General features: G+C 45.0%; 1 protein-coding gene across 2 annotated transcripts; it reads left to right on the top strand.

Moving 5' to 3' along the window:
- Positions 1–5,770: 5,770 nt before the first annotated feature.
- On the top strand, positions 5,771–23,500 carry MYD88 (MYD88 innate immune signal transduction adaptor). Of its 2 annotated transcripts, none has more exons than XM_083189092.1 (6): positions 5,771–6,177; positions 10,539–10,998; positions 14,942–15,043; positions 16,413–16,593; positions 16,973–17,064; positions 21,410–23,500. In XM_083189092.1, exons 2-6 carry the CDS (start codon positions 10,683–10,685, stop codon positions 21,559–21,561), a joined length of 843 nt encoding a protein of 280 aa, XP_083045218.1. In that variant the 5' UTR covers positions 5,771–6,177; positions 10,539–10,682; the 3' UTR covers positions 21,562–23,500. The 2 variants fall into 2 exon arrangements, with proteins under 2 accessions (XP_083045218.1, XP_083045217.1); XM_083189091.1 differs by having other exon boundaries at positions 5,771–6,182.
- Positions 23,501–24,161: the final 661 nt, after the last annotated feature.

Genomic DNA, 24,161 nt, shown 5'->3' with positions numbered 1-24,161 from the left:
GAGGCCTGCCGGGACTTGGGCTCCGTGACACTGATCGCGGGATCACGGACCTGGAAAAGGTATCTGAGCACATCCTCACACTCACCACAATCTCCCCTACATCTGGAGACACTTGTAGAAGATCTCCATAACGCCTCAGTGTAGCTCCAGAGGTGAAGAGGAGCAGCTTACCTGCTGCTTTTGATGCACGGGCCTGCAGCACTGGCGGCCATCTTGGTCCAGTTTCTCTCTATACAGTGACTCCCTGATATTTTAACATGGCACAAACAAAAGGGTAAATCCCTAGCTCCATAGACGCGACCTACACAGCACCTAAAGCCGAGACCTATAGTGTCGCAGAAGACCGGGCTCCAGAGTGCCGTGGCCTCGCACACAGACGGATGGAGCCGCGGAGGAGCTGGATTGGCTACTGTTCTGTGGAATCCCCGCGCCCCCCCCCTGGAATCACCTAAGCTACTGGAGAGACCTGCGCTAAAAGTCAAAGGGTGAGACACTGCAGACTCCAGGGCTGCACCCCGCTGGGCTCTGTGGTGGCCATCTTAGTTCCACAGAGGCACTCCTAGCCCTCCTTACCTGATCCCCTCACATTCCCCTCATCTACCCAGGGACTTATATTGGTCTGCATGGAGTGGTGGTTCCCTGCCAAACACCCAGCCCTAGTGGATATCCTGTGCTTCTGGGTCTACATAGATTCTAGCTGTGTCCCCCCCCCCCCCCTGCAGAACTTGACAGCTGACCTTAACCAAGTCAGGTCGGGGGCCTATTAAGCGACAACCATTACTGTGACGATCTACCTACCCCCCCTTAGGAGTAAACAACTTCGGGAGCCCTTGCCCACGTGGGCCCCTGCTACCTGAACTCCTGGCCCATTTCTCTCCCTGATCCAGGACCCCTGATCTGATGACCTTCTGAGGAGGCAGCCCATCCCTCCAGTGGTTATTTACCAGGTCTTCTATAAGCCCACTTGGACCTTCTATTACCCCGCCACATTATCACAAACTCTTCCAGCTCTTCTATCATCATGCAAAGAGGAGGAGGTGATATCTCTCAGCATTTTGCCAAAAATGACAAATCCTCGAAGAACACTGACCTTCCTTCTCCTGGCAGCCCATAAATGGATAAAAAGGATTTGTCCTCATCGGCCCCTTCAACCAAAGACTATATTCTAGCCCTGCGATCCCTCTTCGAGGATCTAAAAGATTCACGGGGAATCCACTACCACTGAAGTTTCCCATTCAAGCTCTTGGTCGATTTGAATGGAAAGACTATCGTCCTACGTGATCCCAAAGAAAGAAAATACTTTCTCACACATTTAGAGGAAGCGAGACCTTCCATTGATCCTCCTCTGAACACTTAATTTTGTAACTATATCAATAGTTAACTTAATGTTCATGTATACCTTATGCTGATCCAAATAAGAGATATACTAGTTCTCATTCTAATTTCAAAGTCATTTCATATAATCCTCCCCCAGATGGCCTTTCTGTGTTTGTACCCTGGTACATGTTTCTATTGAGTTAACAGAAAATGTTGAGCCTCAGAACTTTAGTTTAAGACATTTAGTATAGTATTGTGCCGCCCCCTCTTTTTTTTCTTTCTTCTCTTTGCCCTCCCTCCCTGGCACGCGCTTTATCTAGAACTGGCTTTGTTGACAACTATAGGGTGTTCAAAAGGTATTTTTGTCTGTTCAAGTTCTATAATCTAACCTCCTTAGGGTAATACAAATTTTGATGACCCTATTATACAGGCCGAGATGACAGCTCCATACAGTATGTTCGCTACCCACTGGAGGGATGTTACCCTCCATTTGTCTATTTATAAGTTTTACAACTTAATTCCATTTATATGAATTGCTTCTATTTCAGCGTATTTACTATTATTTCTACCACCTAACCACCCTTTGAAGTAGCTTGGCCCTTTCCTCCAGGATACCCCATTTTGGACCCAGAGGTCCCGAACTCTGGGCGTGTTGCCCTCCGCTGGACATGAGGCCCACTCTCCCAGATCCTCCTCCCTACATAACTACCAAGTGATCCATACCTTCCCTTTCCCCCAGCGACAGTTCTGAATCTTTTCTCCCCTCTCTCTGCACTTAATCTAATCCTTTCCTACCTAAACATGCCCCTCACACTGTCCTCCATGAATGTTAAGGGACTAAACACTCCTCAAAAACGCATATTACGATATTAAAGCTGACATTCTACTAATACAAGAAACCCACTTTAAAGCTAACTCCCACCCCTCTCTCAGTTCCAAACGCTTCCCTACTGTCTTTTACTCATCCAGCCAAACTAAGCACAATGGCGTCACCATTATGATAAGCAGTCCCCTTCCTGCTTCACTCAACCCGCCATTATGATAAGCAGTCCCCTTCACGCTTCACTCAACCCACATTGTTCCAGACGGGCGTTTTATTATCATCACCGGCTCGATAGCCCACCTAGAATGTACAATCGTGAACATATATGCCCCTAACTCGGGTCAATACTCAAAGCCTTTTTCTCAGAACTTGAAAAGAAATTAAAAGGTTATCTAATTCTAGGTGGGGACTTCAATGCTATATTAGACATCTCTCAAGACAAATCTCGCCCCTCCACAAGTCCGCAGACTAATTCTACCTCTCGCTCACTGAACATATAAAATAATCGGGCTTTTTTGAAGTCTGGAGAGCACATAGCCCTACCTCCAGAGACTACACATTTTTCTCAACACTGCATCAGTCTTACTCCCATATAGACATGTTTTTTTGCTGCCCTTCAGTAGCCCCACATATCCTAAATTCCTCAATAATCCCCAATAAAAAGGGGAGCCACCCTGAACATCACTGACAGTTGATGTGACCCCCCCCCCCCCCCCTCTTTGAATATTGGACTGTGCTGGAGCCCCACCTCTGTAACTGGCAGGGAAGTCCAGGAACAGTGGGGTAGATTTATTATAGCGGCGCTAAGAGCTGGACTGCGCATGCGTGGGATCTCGCTACTCACGCGAGATCCCAGCGCAGCTCAGCGCCAGCAGCAGGGACAGCGCTGTACCTGCTGTAGGTATAGGGCATCGCCGCCTGCAGCTGTCGAAGTCGATAGCTGCAGGCGGCGGAACGGTCAGCGATGCTGACCGTTCATAAATGAGGCAGGGGCGCAGCACGAAATATCGTAGCTGCGCTATGCCTCCTGCCCCACACCGCCACCGATAAAGTACCCGGCCAGCAGGTGTGATAGATCAGGGGAAGCGCTATCCCCTGCCTTAAGGCACGGGGATAGCGCATATTCCCCTGATCGCCAGATAATAAATCTCCCCGAGAGCATTTTGTACCTAATGGAATGGGTCATGCTGGAGAGTATGATAAGGGCCTGTATGTACAGCAGTGGGGAGACCTTTCTGTCCAACCCACAGTACTGTATGTAGGGCAGTTGGGGAGTAGAGATGGGCATTGGAAGCCCACCATCAAATGATGACTATGCATCCAACATTGAATCTTCCAATAGACTAAATATTCATATGATTTGTGCATGCGAATAAAAGAAAGAAAAAAAACTCTGCGCATGCGCAAACAGCTTTAGCGTGGCAGGGCGCAGAAGGACTCCTGGGGGTAGCACCATCAGAACACCAGCAAATGCCATGGAATCAGAGATGGGTCATTCGCGTACGAAGCAAATCTTTTGGGCGAATCCCATAAAAGAGTGGGTGATCCCCCGATCCCAAAAAGGTGAACCGTCATTCTTTTACTTTCAGTTTAGTTTTTAATTACAATGCATTTGCCTGAGCTCAGCACTGCCACCTGTGGCAGCTGAGATGTACTAACTCCGGAGACTGAGTACAGTGCTGCGACTGCAAGTGAAAGAAAGAATAACAAGGCTGTTGCTGCTAGGGATGGCCACCGGAGCAGACGCCATTGATGGTTGCCATCGATGGCAATTCTGCACCCAGCCATCGATCAGTGTTTTACTCGGTTATGTGTGTTCTTATTTGTTCAGCTCACTGTTTAAAAAAAAAAAAAAAAAAAGGTACTTGTGTATTATCTGGGCGCCCATTGCATCGCATACCACTAATTAAGGCAGGCATGTCCAAACTATGGCCCTCCAGGGGTTGTGAAAGTCCCATCATGCCTTGCCACAGTTTTGTTATTAGGGAATGCTGAAACTATTGCAAGGCATGCTGGGATGTGTAGTCTCACAACAGCTGGAGGGCCACAGTTTGGACATGCCTGAATTAAGGCATGCGATGGGACCCGATTTCCGGGCGCACAGACCCGCACTGTGCGATAAAATATTGCATTGCATGCCATTACAAATGGAATGTGATGCGATATTAAATTGTACAGGCACCCTGATGGGTGATAACCACCCCCATTGTTAACGCCACCCCCACTATCAACGCCCACCCGAAGCGTGGCGAGCGGCGGAGGTACGCGTCCTCCGACATTTTCATACCCCCACTATCCACGTCGGCGTGGAGTTGACTTTAGATAGCCTGAAGCGTGGTGAGTGGACACAGATTACATGTGAAGTAATCCGCGTCCGCTCGCCATGCTTCGGGCTTGGTGGCTCGCTGCGCTCGCCACACCATCTAAATTCAACTCCACTCCGACGTGGATAGTGGGGGTATGAAACAGTCGGAGGACGCGTACCGCCGACCATTACGGGCTCGCTGCACTCAACACGCTTCGGGTGGGCGTTGGTAGTGGGGGTGGCGATGGGGGTGCATTTAACATAGTAATCACCCATCAGGGTGCCTGTACAATTAAAAATCGGGTCCACTTTGGTCGCATCGCATGCAATCGGATCGCATGCGATGAAGGGGGCATGGCCATGGATAAAGTGGGCGTGGCCACACCCCCATTCCGAATGTTCACTGGGCATTTTGGCACCCCCCACCCTCCACGTCATCTACCACACGCACAGCAACACCGCAGGCACTGCTTACTGGTGGGTGTCTTGGGGAAAGAGAGTGCTTCTTCATCCGGCCACCAGCTCTTTTAAAATAAATCCTGACAGCCTGGGAGCTTGAAGTTCCTTGAGGGGAGGAGCTGCGCTGCGCACTGCAGATAATGGATAGAGTCATATTCGGGAGGCAGGCAAGGTTCCTGGCCGGCACCTGGCCCCTCTGTTAAGGTCGCGGGCAGATGACACGTCACGCCCGTGACCAGACACTTGAGCCCCGGCCCAGTCAGCATCACAGCCACCCAGCCTCCCTGTGGTCACGGTCGGATGTGGCACATCACGCCCGTGACCAGAAACCGGCACCGGCACCCACAATCACGGAGCGGGAGCAACAGTGGATGCTGTTAAAGCTCCGCTCCTCCTTTCTTTGACCCCAGGAGCCGGACTCCAGAGACAATGGCGACTCCATTGCCTCTGGCAGATAAAAACCAGTACAATCGGTACATCCGTTTTTAGCGGGTACAGACCGTTAAAAAACGGTACTGTACCGGCTAAATCGGTGCAGTTGGAGGGTTTGCATGAGGGAGCACAAGAGATTGCTGTTATTTCAGGGAGTCTCCTGCAGAATGCAGGTGGGTAGGCAACTATGGTTATAACCCACCGAGATGCAATATCCATACTTTGCGGGGAGATCTCCTTGAGACCCTCTATTATATGTAAACTTTGTAAAGCAACATGGAGCCCGTCATCTCAGTCACGTGTGCCACTCCCACTGTTATGTATGAGCAGAGGGTATAACCATGAGCAGAGACCATCCCGACACGCCCTCTACTACTGTGTAAGGCAGCACGTGTGTAAGGTACTACTGTGTAAGGCAGACCTCCCTAGCCCGCCCACTGTACCGTATGTAGAGCAGCAGGGGGAGACCTCCTTGTACGCGGAAACAGGCGCAGTGATCAGCCAGAGCAACATCATCATTTCCCAAACATTACAGTGCTGACTTCCGCAAACTGGGCGCATTCCATTCTACAAATATAGGGGAGGGGGGTGTCTGGGATCCTTCCAATATACACTGCAAGCTCCTACCATACCTTCATCATGCATTAGATTAGGAGCTTCCCCACATAACTGCGCATAAATACAGTAGTGCACATGTATGAGTGCATTGCGTCTGACCTCTGTTAGTGTCAGGTGAGGCGCCCACACCCCCGGGTGCTGCAGTGGCAGAGTCCCAGTACTCCCAGCAGCTTCTTCATATACTGACGTCGCGGTAAACAGAGAAGTAGGACCGATTCAGCTGGTAAGGTGAGTTGGTGTTGGGGAAAATGGTATGTTATTGCCATCTTTATGTAAGGGTCTCCCGGGTATGGGTAAAAACCGGACCAGGACAAAACCGCCGGACCAGACATCAAACTCTGCATTTTGGAGTTTGTAGCGTCCGGTCCGGGGGATGTCCTGTCCGGGGGTGTCCTGTCTGGGGGTTCTGCCTGTGACACCTGTCACCAGGTAGAGGAGGAGGGGTAGAATAAAGTCTCCCTGTATGGTCCGGGCATGTAGCAAAAACCGGACGGTCCGGACCACAGGGGGAGGCTGTAATCTCCCCTTCCCCATGTCCCTGATGATAGCTATCACAGGGACCCCCCCCCGGACAAGACACCCCCCCCCCCCCCCCCCCCGGACCGGACCCTATAAGCTCCGGACTGCAGATTTTGATGTCCTGTCCGGCGGTCCGGAGTCTAGTCCGGTTTTTACATAGTCCCGGGTCTCCCTGGGGTCTACTGCTGGGTACTGGCAGGGAACAAATGGTGTAATAGTGAGCGTGGGCAAAAGCTGCACCTAATAAGCCCATCAAATAGGGTGTTTGTTTTGTCTACTTAACGTTAGTGCCCATATATTGGGTAACTATTGAGTGCCAAAATAATTAGAAGGCTATACAGAGTCCATATATGATGCTGCTCTGTGTGTCTATGCATCATGGCAGGTAGCCTGTTGGGAGGCTTATGTGAGTATGGAAATAGTCAGGGCTGCCTCTGCCTACTTTACACTGAGTGAACTGCGATGGCAACAAAGGGTTAAGTTAAATAGAAATATATATATATATTCTGGACAGAAATCAAATCTCTAAAATTGCGCTAAATATTAAATAATATTTCTTAAGTCGGTCGCTATTAACACAAAGTTCCCTACTAGTAGGAACTCACGACACTAATCACCAATACAATATCAACAGCGCCCAATATTCAATAGGAATTATTCCATATTAACAAACAGGATTCAAACATTTTAAATAATTTATTTATAAAATACAATAAAACTTAGGACAACTCCTTATGGCTGGAGTGAGTCTTGATGTAAACAGTAGTTTGTAATCACAGATGTAGCATATCCAATGCATCTCGTCTCAACAAAAAGACTTTGGGGGGATGTTCTAACATCTGCCACCCATCGCATTTATAATTATCGCATATGCACTAACATATGACATAATTATGGCAAAGGACAGCTCTTGTGTTAAGAGCTGTCCTTTGTGGTGAGAGTCAGCGGTTCCCATGGGAACATATCGCTGGCACATATCGCTGGCATTATGAAATCACTGGCAATATGGTCGCTCAGCGACCATATTGCCAGTGATTTCATGTGCTGTGGTAGATAAATCGCCCGGGAGCGCGCTCCTGCTGCCAGCCCTTCATGGTCACTGGTTGCAGGAGCATGCTCCTCTGATATGGCTAGAAGTTGCTGGTGCACAATGCACTGTGCATAGGGATGACCATTGATGATTCTAAATCATTGATGGTTCATGGCCGATGTCAAATACTTTTGCCATCAATGGGGGAGTACCAGATGGTTTCCCTCCATCGATGGAATAGCAAAACGATGTTTTGTTTTGCTATTTTTTTTTTTTACCCAAAGTGCTGGGACACGGAGCACAGCTCCGCCCGCCGACACCCGCGAAGCCCCACCCCCTTGTTTTGATTGGCCCACAGGCCATCCATTGCATAGTTAAGCACTATCGATGGCCAGTTGCTGAATTGCCATCGATGGCAACCATCGATGACAATGGCCAACCCTAACTATGCACCAGTGACCATCAATTTCTAGTCAAAATGAGGTAGAGACAAAATAGCTTGCAATTTTCAGCCAAAATCGCTGATCGCTGATGAAAACGGTACACTGAGCAATATATTGTTGAGAGATATTGCCAGTACACTGCTCAATATATTGCTGAGCGATTTTAAGCCAAAATCGCTCAGCGACCAAATCGCACACAGCTTAAGTCTGCCGCACTGTTTTTCCCGGTGTGATGTGTGCTCTGAGATGCGCGCTCCTGCGGCATCTCATCGCACAGTACAAAAAGTATGTGCTGCGTTTTGATCTCATCGCATGCACAACGCAATGTTATTTTAGCACAAAACATACCGTGTAATCGTTACGTGTATGGGCAGGTCTAGGGTATAGTTAATCAATAACGATCAGTGTGATGGAGCGCTATCCTGATGGCTCCCCAACTAAGATTTTGTTGTGTGATTTATTCCTTATTGAGCAAGAATTTTCCTTGGTTGGTTGCCTTCATAAAATGACACAAAGTACTAAAAAATCTCTTATGCCATCCAGAAAAGATAATAAATGGGCAAATGGAGAGAATATCATTTCGGTTTCGTTGAAAAAAAATCCACCTCCTTAAAAACATAAGTGGAAATGGGACAGAAACCATTCCTAGTCCTTGCCAAACTTGTGTGTCCTCCAGTGTATCCAGCTCACAAACGATGTCAGCTGCTCGCCCTCTTCCTGTGCAGGGAGCACACAGATCTATGACCCCAGAGAGTGTCTTAGATCTCCATGCACTTTAGAAATTATTCGATGGTCGGCGACCATTGAATGATTAATTACGCGCACACAATCTGCGAATGGATGTTTATGCAAAACACCCATTTGCATGCGTGCAGGGACATTGGCTGTGCATGCTTTGGGCGTTTGTGCGGGTGGCTTTTAAAGGACACGCAAAGCTGCGAATTTCTCAGCTTTGCATGTCAACCAGAATGAGGGCCTAAATCCGGGTTGCCCATTATCCAGATTGCGACCCAGGTTTAACCTTTCTTATAACCTGGGTCGAACTACAGGGTTGGTCGATCCAGGTTATACGCTGTGGTGCTCTCACACCGCACCTCAACATGGCTCCATACGTCATCCACCCGGCAATAATCCGGGTCCAAGGTACGATGTGAAAGGGGTGTCACTGTCTGCTGTGGTGTTTCTAGCACAGGTCTGGTTTGCATATCAGTGCTGATATACAGACCACACTGTGCTAGAAGCACTACAGCAGACAGCGACACCCCAGGCAGGGAAGAGGAACTTCATGGGTTTTCAAAGATAGCGGGTTCTAGAATGAACACTAGTATTGCTAGTAAATGTACATGACATATGCCAGGTCAGCTTAGTCCACCCGTATCCCATTCTGTTCCCTTCTATCTCTGTCTCTCCTGTTTCCATTCCACTTCATCTCTGCTGTATTCTTTCTGGGGAAGAGTGTTCAGCTACCTTCAGTGGTCACCTTGCTAGTCCACTAATGACAGCTGAAGCTCCTCCCCCATTGTGTTATGACCATATTTTTATTGGATCTCATACAAGTCAAAAAGCTGATTCTGTAGCCTTTTGAGGTACCGCAGCAACAATATCCCTTAACCTGAGTATACATCCACCAATATACACAATGCATTTTTGCACAGCAAAGCTGATCCTCAATCTGCCTAGTTAGAGAAGCTCCTCCCACGAACATGACAACAACCTTCTGGAAATCCGATAGTTAAGTGTTTTGTACAGCTCAGTATTACACCACATTTCCCAACTTGTCCTCTTAAGTTCTTCACGAGATCTACGTCTCTCATCCACACGCATTACCTGTTCCCATTAACGATTGCAGGACTTTCTTCGGGCTGCACCCACTCTGTGGAATGCTCTCCCACGCACAATAAGACTCTCCAGTCTCCAAACATATAAATGTTCCCTGAACCTTTACCTTACTTCTTCAGGCAAGCTTATCACATTCCAGAACCACCCACATTACCTTCATAAAGCTTATCCTATCCAATTACATCCTTTATAGCACAAACATGCTCACTTATTTACGCTCTTATTTTCTTACTGACCCATGGATCACCATATCATTCATCCCACCAAGAACCTTTGAAATCCAGTGTACCATATGTTTGCTTTTTATCATTCTGCTTTAACCACTTCGGTGGTATGGCCAGATATTTTCTGGGCTCAGCTGTATAACACAATACAGTATGTAGGTGAGCGCCAGTGGTGCCTCCAGCACTGGCATGCAACTACATATTGTACACCTCTCCTCCCCCCCCCCCCCCCCCCCTTCACCTGTCCAAGCCTGCTCCCGAGCGCACTCCTCGCCGCTGCAGCTGGGTGCCCCCCCCCCCCCCCCTCATGAGTGGCCGCTCGGGGGTGCCGCTGTTACTGCTTCTTCTGGCTGCAGCACCTGCAAAAGTTAGTGGCTGCAGCTTGAGTGGTGGGTTTTCCTGGGACAGGACAAACCTGCCCTGGTAGGTTTGTCCTGCTCCAGGAAAGCCCACCACTCAATGGGTTAAATGTTGTTGACACCATGCATTTCACTGTTCTGAAAACTGAAACATTTGTCATTTCTCACAGGCATTGTTTTTCCAAATTCAAAAAAAATAAACGTAGATTTGGAGCAGATGTTGAAAATTTTGATGAACATGGTTCAAAGTCTGAACAGAGATTACAGATAAACCAAAATCTAGTGTGATGGCTTCCTGGTAGCACCACAGAACGATGGCGTGCGGGTCAAGTGTAGAGGACTCCGACATGAACTCGATTCCACTTGTAGCTTTGAATTATAATACAAGACACAAGCTGTCTTTATACCTAAACCCCGATGCGGTGGTTGCTGCAGGCTGGACTCATCTTGCAGAAGAAATGGACTATTCCTACTTGGAGATAAAGAATTTTGAACGGGTTCCTAACCCAACCCAAGCACTTCTGGAAGATTGGGAGAGAAAGTGCCCTCGGGCAACTGTTGGGAAATTCCTGGAATTGTTGAAGAAAATTGAGAGAAACGATATTCTAACAGACCTCTCATCATTAATAGGTAAGTAGTTACTGAGCTGCCGGCCTTTATAGTGTAATATTTAAACAGGTGCTGACCACCACCTGCATTTGGGAACCTTTGGCTAAAGGTTCATACAAACTGTGCGACTATGCCCAACGTGTACCGCTGTCATCGCTGGAGTGAAGAAACGCTCAGTGCGTACACACTGAGCCGCTTTCCCCCTGCCCTGCCCCGTCAGTGGGGAGCGGACGGCTTTGCATAGTGCAGCGCTATGCAAAGCCGTCCTCAAAGCTGCTCATCTGCTGTTATTACCAGCAGATGAACGGCTTTCCTGGTGATGATGAGGGAGTGCGCAGCAGCGCTCACCGCTCATCTCCAGGGCATACATACTGGGCGGCTTTGCGCTGAAAGACATGCTGTTTTGAGCGGCTTTTAGCTCAAAGTCGTCCAGTGTGTATGGGTCTTTAGGCATTTACAATATGTCATATACTTGAGTGACACCAAACTTCAGTATTTTACTAAAGCAACCTCCTCATGTTATTGTATACCACTAACTACAGTCTTGAAGTGTGTGAAATAAATAAAATAAAATATATATCGCACTATATGGACAAAAGTATTTGCCCACACCTCTTAATTATTGAATTCAGCTGAATTTCAGGCAGACCAGTTGCCACAGGTGTATAACATCTAGCACGCTGTTATAGCTGCAAAAGGAGGACCAACTCTATATTAAATTATATGTACTTTAATACGATGTCATTACAGTCCCTGCTGGTGTATTGGTCAGACGGCGAATACTTTTGTCCATATAGGGACCGATTCCAGATCACTTGGAGTGAACTGAATTTGGCCCCTGCCTCGAAGGTCATGGTTTGCACATGTGCATTTCTGCGCAGGTGCAAACCCCCACTGCGAAACGGGCGCACCAATTTTGCTATGTCACCAGGCCATACGCATGGAACACTGCGGGCTGGCATTCCCATGGGACTGTGGGCTAGACAAGGTGTGCCGGGGACAGGCAGCTGACTTCACATGACGTCAGCCACCCACCCTGTCTTTGTCCTGCTGCCTTCAAATATCTTGGTCTCCATTGACTTATATTTGTGCAGGCAGGAGAAACCAATCCATGGTCGCTGACCATGGCATGATTTCTCCTGCATGCGGTCATGAAGACCCATCCCCTCACGTGGTTGCAAGGGGAAACGGACAAGGGGGGCGCGCATTGGCAGAGGCAGCAGCAGAAGGACTCTGTAAGCTTACAGAGGCAACTAGAATCATCCCCATAGTTTATGTATATTGTTCATTCTAGCATCCTGCATCTTTCAAAACCCATGCAATTCCTCTTTCTGTCTGGACAGTACTGTTACATAGGGCAAGGTGTTGCTTAGTCGTTGGCATGTTATAGTCTTCCAACAATGCGTAAAGCTTTTAGTATATTGTCTACATAAATTTTCTTCTTTAACTTAGTGTTGCTTTGGTAACTGGGCTGACTAAGCATAAACTTACAAGAATGCAGACTATGGGCTAAAGAGTTAACAGAGGCTAGAAGAAATAATTGTCTATGTTCTGTGTGTGACGGTATAACTTTAAAATGGTAATACTGCTTCTGGCCGCTAGATAGGGCTAAATACCAGTGTTAAGTCTTATGGCTAGAAAATATATGCCCTATACCTCCAGCGAATAACGCTTATTTCAGAAGTAGTCTCTGTGTTATAGCTGAGCTGTATGCTATAAGTTTTTGCCAATGTATTAAGAGGACCCAGCATTAGACCTAAATTTTTTTTTTTTTTTTTTTTTTTTTTTATTCCTGCTTGTGTGCATTTCCTGTATATTGTCAAACCAGTGCAGTTCCATTTGTGATTGGCCACATAGGGTTGATTGGCACCCATTCTCCAAGAGCCTGACCTCCCCGGGGTCATTTAGAAGCCACCACTCCCCCAGCCAATCGCACCACCCGTTACTGCATTGGAGACACAATTCACAGGCTCCAGCTCTGACCAATGTGATATGGTTGCTAGGTCGACACAATGAAGTTCGACCACTAAAGGTCGACAGATTAAATATGTCAACATGGCTAAGGTCGGAAGGTCTACACAAGCATTAGTTTGACAATCAAAAGCCCAACATGAGTTTTTCAAAAACACTTTCCCCAAAAAGTATATCATACCCTACCATTCACTAGGGTGGGGTTGGCAACAGGTGGCCCGCGGGCCACATGTGGTCCACAAACAGCTCCTGACTGCCCTGCCACTTGACGCTGCTGTATGTTTGTCTGATGGCGACTGTGTGTTTGCGCGGCGTAGTCCTGTGTAGCAGGCGCAAGGTGCGGCCCGGTGCATGCACGACAAACCACAGGACTACGCCGCTTGCACACACACAGCCGCCATAGGACACACATACAGCAGCATTCTGGAAACTATGGATAAGGGATACTCAACCTGTAATAGTGTGCCCAAAGCATGGCAAGCACAGTGGTACACTAATACGGTGTCCATGTCGAAATTGGGCTGCCAGCCATCATGGGTCAATGTTTTGGCTCACTGTGGAGCCTTTGTCAAACCATGTAGATACCCTTTAGTGCATAGTCAGTGCCAATCCACTGACTATGCACTATGTACTAAAGGCTGTCTACATGTCTTGACCTCCACAGTGAGTTGAAACATTGACCTATGATGCGGTGGCGATGATTATTTAAATTTCTTTGGTGATGCTTGAAAGTCTGGAGAATGACCTCTATTTGTACCCCAATTTGAATATTGGATGCCTGTAACCAGGTTTCCAGAATTTCACATTGGATCTATTATGAATAAGCGAGTGTGGCCCTATTCTGGGACCAAAAAGAAAAAAGGTCTGTCTCTCTCTCTGTCTCTCTGTCTCTCTCTCTCTCTCTCATATGCCGGCACTCCAATGTACAAGTGTATAAGACCCAGGTGCCTGTAATAGAAATATACAGTCCAAATTCACAACAAGCAGGACAATAACGGCACTCAAAGGGATTTTGCAGCTTGAGAAAAAAAAACTGTATTAAGATACAGACATTTGCAGTATAATGGGTAACGTTTCGGGGGACAAACCCCGTCTGTAGGAGGGTCTGAGGACGGGGTTTGTTACCCATTATACTGCAAATGTCTGTATCTTAATACAGGGTTTTTTTTTCTCAAGCTGCAAAATCCCTTTGAGTGCCGTTATTGCCCTGCTTGTTAGGACTTTGGACTATATATATATATATATATATATATATATATATATAATCTCTTTTTCAACAGGCTCCACCAGGAACTCAGGCCCTTATTCTAGTTCACTCTTTCTGAAAAAATCTTTCTTCGATGGACAAAACCATGTGCACGGCAGGTGTAAAACCCCACCCAAATCTCTGCACAAGTAACACCTGCCTCACCTGCAGTGCACATGGTTTTGTCCATCTAAGAAATATTTTGTCAGAAATAGTGAACTAGAATAAGGGCCTCAGTTCCTGCTGGAGCCTGCTGAAAAATAGCTGTGTGTGTGTGTGTGTGTGTGTGTGTGTGTGTGTGTGTATATATTCATTTTCCTGCTACTCAACAAATGTATGTTTGTACCTTGATTGAACATTTAACCATGATTACACTATTTTCAGCCATTCCTGTACATGCATAAAATGGGCATTAGTGAGTGCCAACTGGCTGTACGCATATAAGAGAACCATCCTGTGGGCATGTAGCTAGAAACACACTTTTGTGAATGAGTATGCTGAGCGGACACCAGTTTCAGTCCTATCTCCAGCACCTGTCAAGGAGTTATATGCCTAGTTGCTACGCTCAAACAATTTATTTGACCTCTTGACCTAACAAAGTAGGGTGTTCCTGTGCATTGCATCTGTTACTCCATACTACAATAAATAAATAAAACACATTATCCTTTTGTCTCTTGGTGGCTTCTTTCTCATTATTCTGCATTGCATAATTTAATTTGTGTCATTTTGTCTCCTTTTGTGTTTTAGAATCTGACTGTAACAAATATTTAAATAAGCAGAGGTTGAGTAGCCAATCACACCCATTGCAGGATGGCACCGTAGACAGCAGCATTGGACAGGACATCGCTGGTATGTGTTTGTTTCTTTTGACAACATTTTCAGAACCATTTTTCCTAGAGTGGTTTGTAAAGGTGCCCACAGACGCTACAATTGTACTGTGCTATGCGTTCTTTTCTTTACAATGGTTCTATACAATTTTTCTTCCAGCTTGCGATGCAATGTGCACTTGGATGCATGCGATGTGATGTGATGAACCCATGTTTGTAATGTTAAATTTCAGATGTAGTCTAAAAAAAACATGCAGCACGTACTTTTTTTAGACATACAATATCGGGCTCCCGGGAACGCGCATCGCGTCGCACAAGCCCATAAACACCATCCAATAATTGTACATAAGATGCGTTTTGTGCTTAAAAAGTACAAAACGCATTCGATAATTGATGCGTCTGTGGGCACCTTAAGATCACATTTATTTATTTATTAAGAGTTTCTTATATACTGCAGCACTTTTACAGAGTATGACAAAAAAAAAGATGGCAAACACAGTAATGAAACCTCAATGAAAAAATAGATAAAATTGGATAATCTTTGACATAGATTTAATATTGCATAATAAATTAGAATACAGTATTCAATAAAATATATATATTCTAATATAGCACCACAAAAATTTATAAAAACAGGCCATTCCTAGAATACCCCTATGGAATGCATGGGACATAAATGGGGATTAGTTACCACCCTTGGTGGTCGGCCCAAGGCTGGCAAAAATAACTGAAGTCTACCGGAATGGGTTGGCACTCCAATCCGCAGATGAATTTGCAAGTGTGCTTATATCCAGGCAAGTATTTGGCCAGTCTTTCAAAAATATATTTTCAAATTCAACAGCCTCTTACTGCTTTGCCACCCGGCAAATGCCGCTACCAGCTCCCAGCAGCCCACTGTGCGGACGCTGCTGCTGCACATAGGTGGGTGCCAGCAGGGGGGCTGAACATCAGAGCTAGAGGTGGGGGTTGTACAGGGGCCGGCAATGCAAGTGTAAAAGGTGGACCCGCCATCTATAATGGTGCTGGGCTTCCCCCCCCCCCCCCCCCCCCAAGCGCACCAAGGGGTTCAAACATCAGGCTGTTCTAATAAGGCGCTGCTAGAGGAACAGGGTGTTTTTTTGCCATTAAAAATCAGGCAGGTGTGGCACCCTGCTAAAACAGCCTAGAGTGAACAGTACATTTGGCAACTTACTGCCTTTTCTGTAGGTGGGTAATGCATAGAATCATCATTTTATGCACCGGCACTTCTTTATAAGAATAATGTCCTGTAACTAACTAGTATTATAATATTGTGGATCCCTATATAAATGTTTACTTTTGTCTTGCATTCTTCTGTCTTCTTACCATGTATTCTTATTTTACTCATATGTATGTTCCATATCTACCTACAGGACAAGTCCCTGAGCAATTTGATGCATTCATCTGTTACTGTGCCCAGGATATTAAGTTTGTGCAGGAGATGATCCTCCGATTTGAGCAGTCTGAACATAACCTGAAGCTGTGTGTGTTTGACAGGGACGTCCTTCCCGGTACATGTCTGTGGTCTATAACCAGTGAACTTATAGAGAAAAGGTAATTGTCACACATTTCTCCCAATAATAAGGTGCGTCTGACCTGGACGGTTTGAGACAGTGGGGGCTGCAGGATATGGATGACTTTCTACGTTGACAGTCAATAGCTTGACATTGACAAAAGGTCAACATAAGATTTAACTTTTTTTTTTTTTTTTACTTTACCATCCATGTGGACTCCAATTGGCCTGAAGCGAGGGTATGTGGTACACTAATTGGGGGCCCACATGCTCAAGTGTCGACACTGACTGGACTTTACATGCGGCGTGATTATTTCTCATATACACATCTAGTAATTTTGTTATTGCCAGGAAATGTTCTAGATGTTATTTAGTAAAACCTGAGCATTTGTCTTATATAGATTGTGGTCTGTTTTACAGGTGCAGGAAGATGGTGGTAATTATATCTGATGATTACTTGGACAGTAACGAATGTGACTTTCAAACAAAATTTGCTCTTAGCCTTGGACAAGGTATATTTACAAGCATACACTGTTTGTTACATTCCAGCATCACCACTAGGAGGTAGTAATGGGAAATGTAACGGCCTGTGTGTATAAAATCCTATCTGTGTGACTTGAGGAAAGGGATCAAGTACATCCGATCAGTTCCTAGCAGTTATTATTCAAACATAGCATGTAACATGGTGGTTAGCTGATTGGCTGGTACTGATCACTTTTTTTCTAGGCTTAGTACATCTGCTCCTGAGAGTTGCCAGTTGCCTGTGAGCCTTCCCAATGTACTAAAGATGCAATAATTTAGAAGTCAAATCCAACCTGATTTTGCTTTTAACCCCTTCATGACAGAGCCAGTTTGTGCCTTCATGACAGAGCCCTTTTTTTCAAATCTGACATGTCTCACTTAAGTGGGGATAACTTTTTTTTGCTTTTACTTATCCAAGTGATTTTGAGATTGTTTTCTCGTGACACATTGTACTTCAAGTTAGTGGTAAATTTGGGTCGATACAGTCTGTGTTTTTTTGTGAAAAATACCAAAATATCGTGAAAAAATGGAAAATTTAGCAATTTGCAAAATGTTAAATTTTCTGCTTGTGAGACAAATAATCATACCACTCAAAATAGTTAATAACTAACATAGACCATATGTCTACTTTATGTTTCCATCATTATTTCAACTTCCTTTTCATTTTTTTGGACACTAGGAGGCTTACAATATGAATAGCAAATTCTCAAATTTTCAAGAAAATTTCAAACACTGATTTTTTTTAGGGACCAGTTCAGTTCTGATGTGACTTTGAGGGACTTGTATGTGAGACACCCCCATAAATGATGCCATTTCAAAAACTGCACCCCTCACAGTATTCAAAACAGCATTTTGGAAGTTTGTTAACCCTTTAGGTGTTTCACAGCAATTAAAACAAAGTGTAGGTGAAATTTCAAAATTTCTTTTTTTTTGCAGAGTTTCAATTTTAATACATTTTTCTAACGAATACAGTAGATTTTACTAGAGAAATGTGACTAAAAATTGATTCCCCCAATTATTTTGTTTTCAAAAATATCCTATATGTGGCCCTAGTGTGTACGTTGACCAAACCACAGGCTTCATAATAGAAGGAGCACCTACTTGATTTTGGAGCCTCCTTTTTATGAGATTTTTTTTTAGGCACCATGTAGGTTTCTAGGCACCATAAGTGCTAAAAGTTAGGAACCCCCCCACAAGTCACCCCATTTTGCAAAGTACACCCCTCAGGGAATTCATCTAGGGGTATAGTGTACATTTCAAACCCCCAGGGGTTTCACCAATTTTGATACAACTGGGCAGTGAAAATGAAAAATTACATTTTTTTACACAAACATGCAGTTCTGGCTCAAAATTTTTCATTTTCACAAGGAATGAAGGAGACAAAGCACCCCAAAGTCTGTGCCCCAATTTCTCCCGAGTACGGCAATGCCTCACATGTGACCAAAAAATACCAGTTGGGTGCATGGCAGGACTCAGAAGGGAAGGAGTGTTTTTTGGATTTTGCAGCACAGATTTTGGTGGAATGAATGGTGGGTGCTATGTTGCACCAATACAGTGGAACCCCCCCACAAGTCACCCCATTTTGCAAAGTACACCCCTCAGGGAATTCATCTAGGGGTATAGTGTACATTTCAAACCCCCAGGGGTTTCACCAATTTTGATACAACTGGGCAGTGAAAATGAAAAATTACATTTTTTTACACAAAAATGCAGTTCTGGCTCAAAATTTTTCATTTTCACAAGGTATGAAGGAGAAAAAGCACCCCAAAATCTGTGCCCCAATTTCTCCCGAGTACGGCAATGCTTCATGTGTGACGAAAAAATGTCAGGACTCAGAAGGGAAGGAGTGATATTTGGATTTTGCAGCTCAGATTCTGGTGGAATTTTGGTGGGTGCTATGTCGCATTAGCAAGACCCCCAAAGCACCCATACAGTGGAACCCCCCCACAAGTGACCCCATTTTGCAAACTACACCCTTCAGGGAATTCATCTAGGGGTACAGTGTACATTTCAAACCCCCAGGGGTTTCACCAATTTTGATACAACTGGGCTGTGAAAATGTAAAAATTTAATTTTTCATTTTCACAGCTCAGTTGTATCAAAATTGGTGAAACCCCTGGGGGTTTGAAATGTACACTATACCCCTTGATGAATTCCCTAAAGGGTGTAGTTTGCAAAATGGGGTCACTTGTGGGGGGGTTCCACTGTATGGGTGATTCAGGGGTCTTGCTAATGCGACATAGCACCCACCATTCATTCCACCACCAAAAATCACTCCTTCCCTTCTGAGTCCTGCCATGCACCCAACTGGTATTTTTTGGTCACATATGAGGCATTTCCGTACTCGGGAGAAATTGGGGCACAGATTTTGGGGTGCTTTGTCTCCTTCATTCCTTGTGAAAACGAAAAATTTTGAGCCAGTACTGCATTTTTGTGTAAAAAATAAAAAAATTTTACACAAAAATGCAGATCTGGCTCAAAAGTTTTCATTTTCACAAGGAATGAAGGAGACAAAGCACCCCAAAATCTGTGCCCCAATTTCTCCCGAGTACGGCAATGCCTCATATGTGACCAAAAAATACCAGTTGGGTGCATGGCAGGACTCAGAAGGGAAGGAGTGATTTTTGGTGGTGGAATGAATGGTGGGGGAGGGGGGCTGGCGCTGCGACTGGTGGGGGGTGGGAGGGGTGCTGGCGCTTCGGCTGCCGGGTGGGTGGGAGGGGGGCTGCCTGGTGGGAGGGGGGGGGGGGCTGGCGATCGGTGGTGATCGGTGCTGTACTTAACAGCACCGATCACCACCGATCACTGTGTTACCGAGCGGCTTAGCCGCCGGTAACACAGAAAACGCTGCAATTGGCTGTTCACATTTGAACAGCCAATCGCAGCGATCGGCGGCGAGGGGGGATGTCTGCTGTCAGGGACAGCAGACATCTCCAAACTGTCACCGCGTCTATAGACGCGGTGACAGTTCAAAGCCATGACGTATATATACGTCAACGGTCGGGAAGTACCACCCGACCATGACGTGTATATATACGTCATATGTCTGGAATATCTATCTATCTGTCTATATATATATATATATATATATATATATATATATATATATATATATATATATATATATATATATATATATATATATATATATATATATATATATATATATATATATATATTTCATTTTTTACATTATGTGGATTTTTACATGAGGGGGGGTTGGAGCTGGGGGGGCGGCATCTTGATGACAGGGAGCGAGGGAGGGGGAGCGGCTGCCGGAGGGAGCGCGGCTGCCGGGCGGGTGGGAGGGAGAGCTGCGGATCGGTGGTGATCGGTGCCAGCACCGATCACCGCCGATCCCTGTGTTACCGAGCGGCTTAGCCGCCGGTAACACAGAAATAGCTGTGATTGGCTGTTCACATTTGAACAGCCAATCACAGCGATCGCCGACCGGTGGGGGCATCCCTGCCCCCCCCGGGCGGCGAGGGGGGATGTCTGCTGTCAGGGACAGCAGACATCACCTAACTGTCACTGCGTCTCGACGCAGTGACAGTTTGAAGCCATGACGTATATATACGTCAACGGTCGGGAAGTACTTCCCGGCCATGACGTATATATACGTCAAATGTCGTGAAGGGGTTAAATGATCGCCACTTTAAAACATTGTGCACACTCATTGTGAGCTCGCCGATGCCGACATGTCATCCAAAACTTATAACTCGTGTCGAGCAACCCGGTGTTTCAACCCTAGTTATAAGATGTGTTAATATAATATAATAAACAGTGACCTGGGTTTATTGTAAAACTGCCAGACCTGGGATCCCGATCTGAAAGGGATTTTACATGAACTCCTATGACCACTGAAGTTAGGCTTTCAGACCATTGTTAGAGAACGTACAGAATGTTTTTTTTTTTTTTAACTACAGTTCATAGATAACAAATGCTAAAAGTATGGGTAATGGAGCAGATTCAGTCCCATTTGTAACGGGCCGAATTCGGGTCATCCATGATGTCCGGGTTTTGCGCATGCACACTCCTTCACACTCACCGGGCCTTTCGCTGAAGGAGGGGCAGGCAGGGTGTGGTAGCAGGGGGACTCAGCATTTTATGGCCATTCCCAGAACAATTCTGGGTGTCTCCCGATAAAACGCAGCCTAACGAACAGGTCTGAGCCAGGCCCAATAGTATTTTTTTTTTCTTTAGAAAAACCTGTAAGCAACGGGCATTTGTATTGGTGATCTATATATATTGTAGAAATGAAGCAGAATTTAGCCGTGGCGGTGTGTTTCGCTGTGCTGGAAGTCTCATGTTTGTATAAATGTCCTTTTAATGCAGCTGCTCAAAAGCGAAGACTGATTCCAGTGAAATATAAACCCATGAAGAGGGAGTTTCCCAGCATCCTGCGCTTCCTTACCCTATGTGACTATACAAACCCCCACATCCAGGCCTGGTTCTGGGACAGGCTCGCCAAGGCCCTGAAGACTTGAGAACTCATGTGATTGCAATGGTGTACTCGGGTTTCCTTTCTCTCCAGCTGTGCCTTAATAACTAACTTTATTTTGGGGTAATTCTAACTTTACTGTGCAGTGGCTGCTATCCGGTCAAGTTCTCAAAAATGGATCTGTACAAGCGGACCAGAACAAGGCACCTGCTTTTCAAAAATTGTGTTTTCTTTAAATCAAACATCATGCTTGAACCGCAAAAGCCATTATTGCTTTTTACTGTAGGTGGAAATCTAAAAATGGTGTGGTAATATTTTTATTTTTTTAAGCACTTTACTGCTATGTATCCAAATGTGTCTGTCTTTGTTTATTGTATCTAATTATTGCCTATTATAAACGCCTCAAAGACCTGTAAACAGTGATTTTCATACCTTAACTGAACGCCAATGTTTTCATTTTTTAATATGGGAAGGATTTCCACTTCATGTTCTTTACTGTGTTAGAAACTCTGAGATCTGGATGTCAGCATAAGTACACAAATGCACTTTTATCTGAAATGTGCAGTAACCCATAGCAACAGCCTAATGCTTTTTTGTTTTTATTCTCAAACTTGCACTAGTTCCATCTAAGTTAATAGCTGCTGCTGTTCCCAATGAATAGTAACAGGCTGTTCCTCGCAGGGTGATATGTTTACAGCTCAGACCTGTATACACCTATTTAGGAAGAGTGTAAAGGAGCCCATACACGGTCCGTTCATCAGATCTGTTCTGTACTTAATGTACACATCGTATCGGATCGCATCCCTTGTGCATGCACTGCGATCCGATACGATGTTTACCTAGTACAAAAAGTATGTGCAGCACATACTTTTTGTACTGTACTATGTGATGCGCGGGAGCGCGCATCGCATAGTACAGAACGGAGCCGGTCCACAACAGACCGTGTATGGGCTCCTTAATGTTGGTCTGCACCAGTAGAAACCTGTGTAGTGCTGGAAAACTCTGATATAGGCAAAATGTCATATTAGGGACTGAGCAACATCATGACCTCAAATGTATTTAGATTTCATATATACAGGAATGTGTAGGGAGGCATGTGGAGAAATTTGATGTTATTTTACTTTTACCATCTATTTTTTTTTTCTACAAATAATAGAGCCGAGAGGCCTTAGAGATTATTGTGCTTGTAATGTAGTGCACAGATACTATATTAGGTTGTATTCACACCTATGGAACTCTATAGATATTTATTCTTTTTATTATGGCCAAAAGTATGCCCAAACATGTCTTTCCTTCCATAGATATATTTTTTTTATAAAAGTAACTTCTCATTTCGAATCTTATAATCTCGTTTCCCTTCCCCTTGTACAATAGTAGCAATACGTTTTCCCTTCACTGGAACTAAAGGGTCCAGGCCAAGCCATAGACAACAGACATTGGCCCTTATTCAGATCTGATCGCAGTACAAATTTGTTCTCAAAATGGGCAAAACCATGTGCACTGCAGTTGGGGCAGATGTAACATGTGCAAAGAAAGTTAAATTTGGGTGGGGTTTGTTGAAACTGAAATCTAAATGGGAGTGTAAAAATAATGCAGCCAGTATTTACCCTGCACAGAAACAAAATAACACACACAAATCTAACTCTCTGCACATGTTACATCTGCCACACCTGCAGTGCACATGGTTTTGCCCATTTTGAAAACAAATTTGTACTGCGATCAGATCTGAATAAGGGCCAATTTCCCCTCTCTTAAAACAAAAAAATGTTCTGGAGTGGTGTTGTAAATGCAGGCTACTTGTTACATGTCATGCTACCAGAGTAAGTAAGCATTTTGTGAATAGTTGTCATTCGTCTATCTCAGAATGGGCACAGGCAGAAAAAGTTTTACACATATATTAACTTTAAAAAAGTGCTGTTTTTTTATCTCTGTAAAAATGTATTTTTATGTTTTCTAAAATAAAAATCTTCAGAAAGGTTCTAGTAGATCGGTCTGACTTCTTTTTTTTTTTTTCTTTTTTTTTTGTGCTATACTGTAAATGGCACTACATACGCGGAGATTTGTGCCAGAGATTGATAACGGGAGATTCAGCATGAGAGATTTCACTCTCTCAGATAATGAGCCACACACAGACAGAGATTTGTGTCAGAGATTCATAATGGGAGATTTCAAATCTGTCACAGAAAGTGACATAAAAAAATGCACTTCATCACAAAAATAATGTTATATGGTTTATACAGTAATTTCCTATCCACCACATAAATAATGTATGTTTCCATTTAACCTCTATTTAATCTAATGTCATAATGTATTTTCCTAAACCTGCAGTACACCCACCCATATTGACTCTTTCCACATTTAACCTAGGGGCATTTGCTGACATGACGTGCATTGAATGAAACAACAAAACATTATTAGAGTCCTTATAAATAAATGTTGGTGGCATAGTGCCTCACCCCAAACAAATAAACATTGGTGGCATAGTGTGTGCCCCCCCCCCCTCCCCCATCCAAATAAATGTTGGTGGCATCGTGTGTGTGCCCCATCCAAATAATCTTTGGTGGCATAATGTTCTTTCTCCATCAACTCTCACTGGTGGCTAGTGGACCCCCCTTCCCCCTCCCAAAAAAGGTGTCAAATCATTGG

This window comes from Crinia signifera, chromosome 5, assembly GCF_055691185.1.
Source record: "Crinia signifera chromosome 5, ASM5569118v1, whole genome shotgun sequence".
Classification (NCBI taxonomy): domain Eukaryota; kingdom Metazoa; phylum Chordata; class Amphibia; order Anura; family Myobatrachidae; genus Crinia; species Crinia signifera.
Note: the sequence above shows the minus strand (reverse complement) of the source record. Positions and strands in the feature narration are given on the sequence as shown.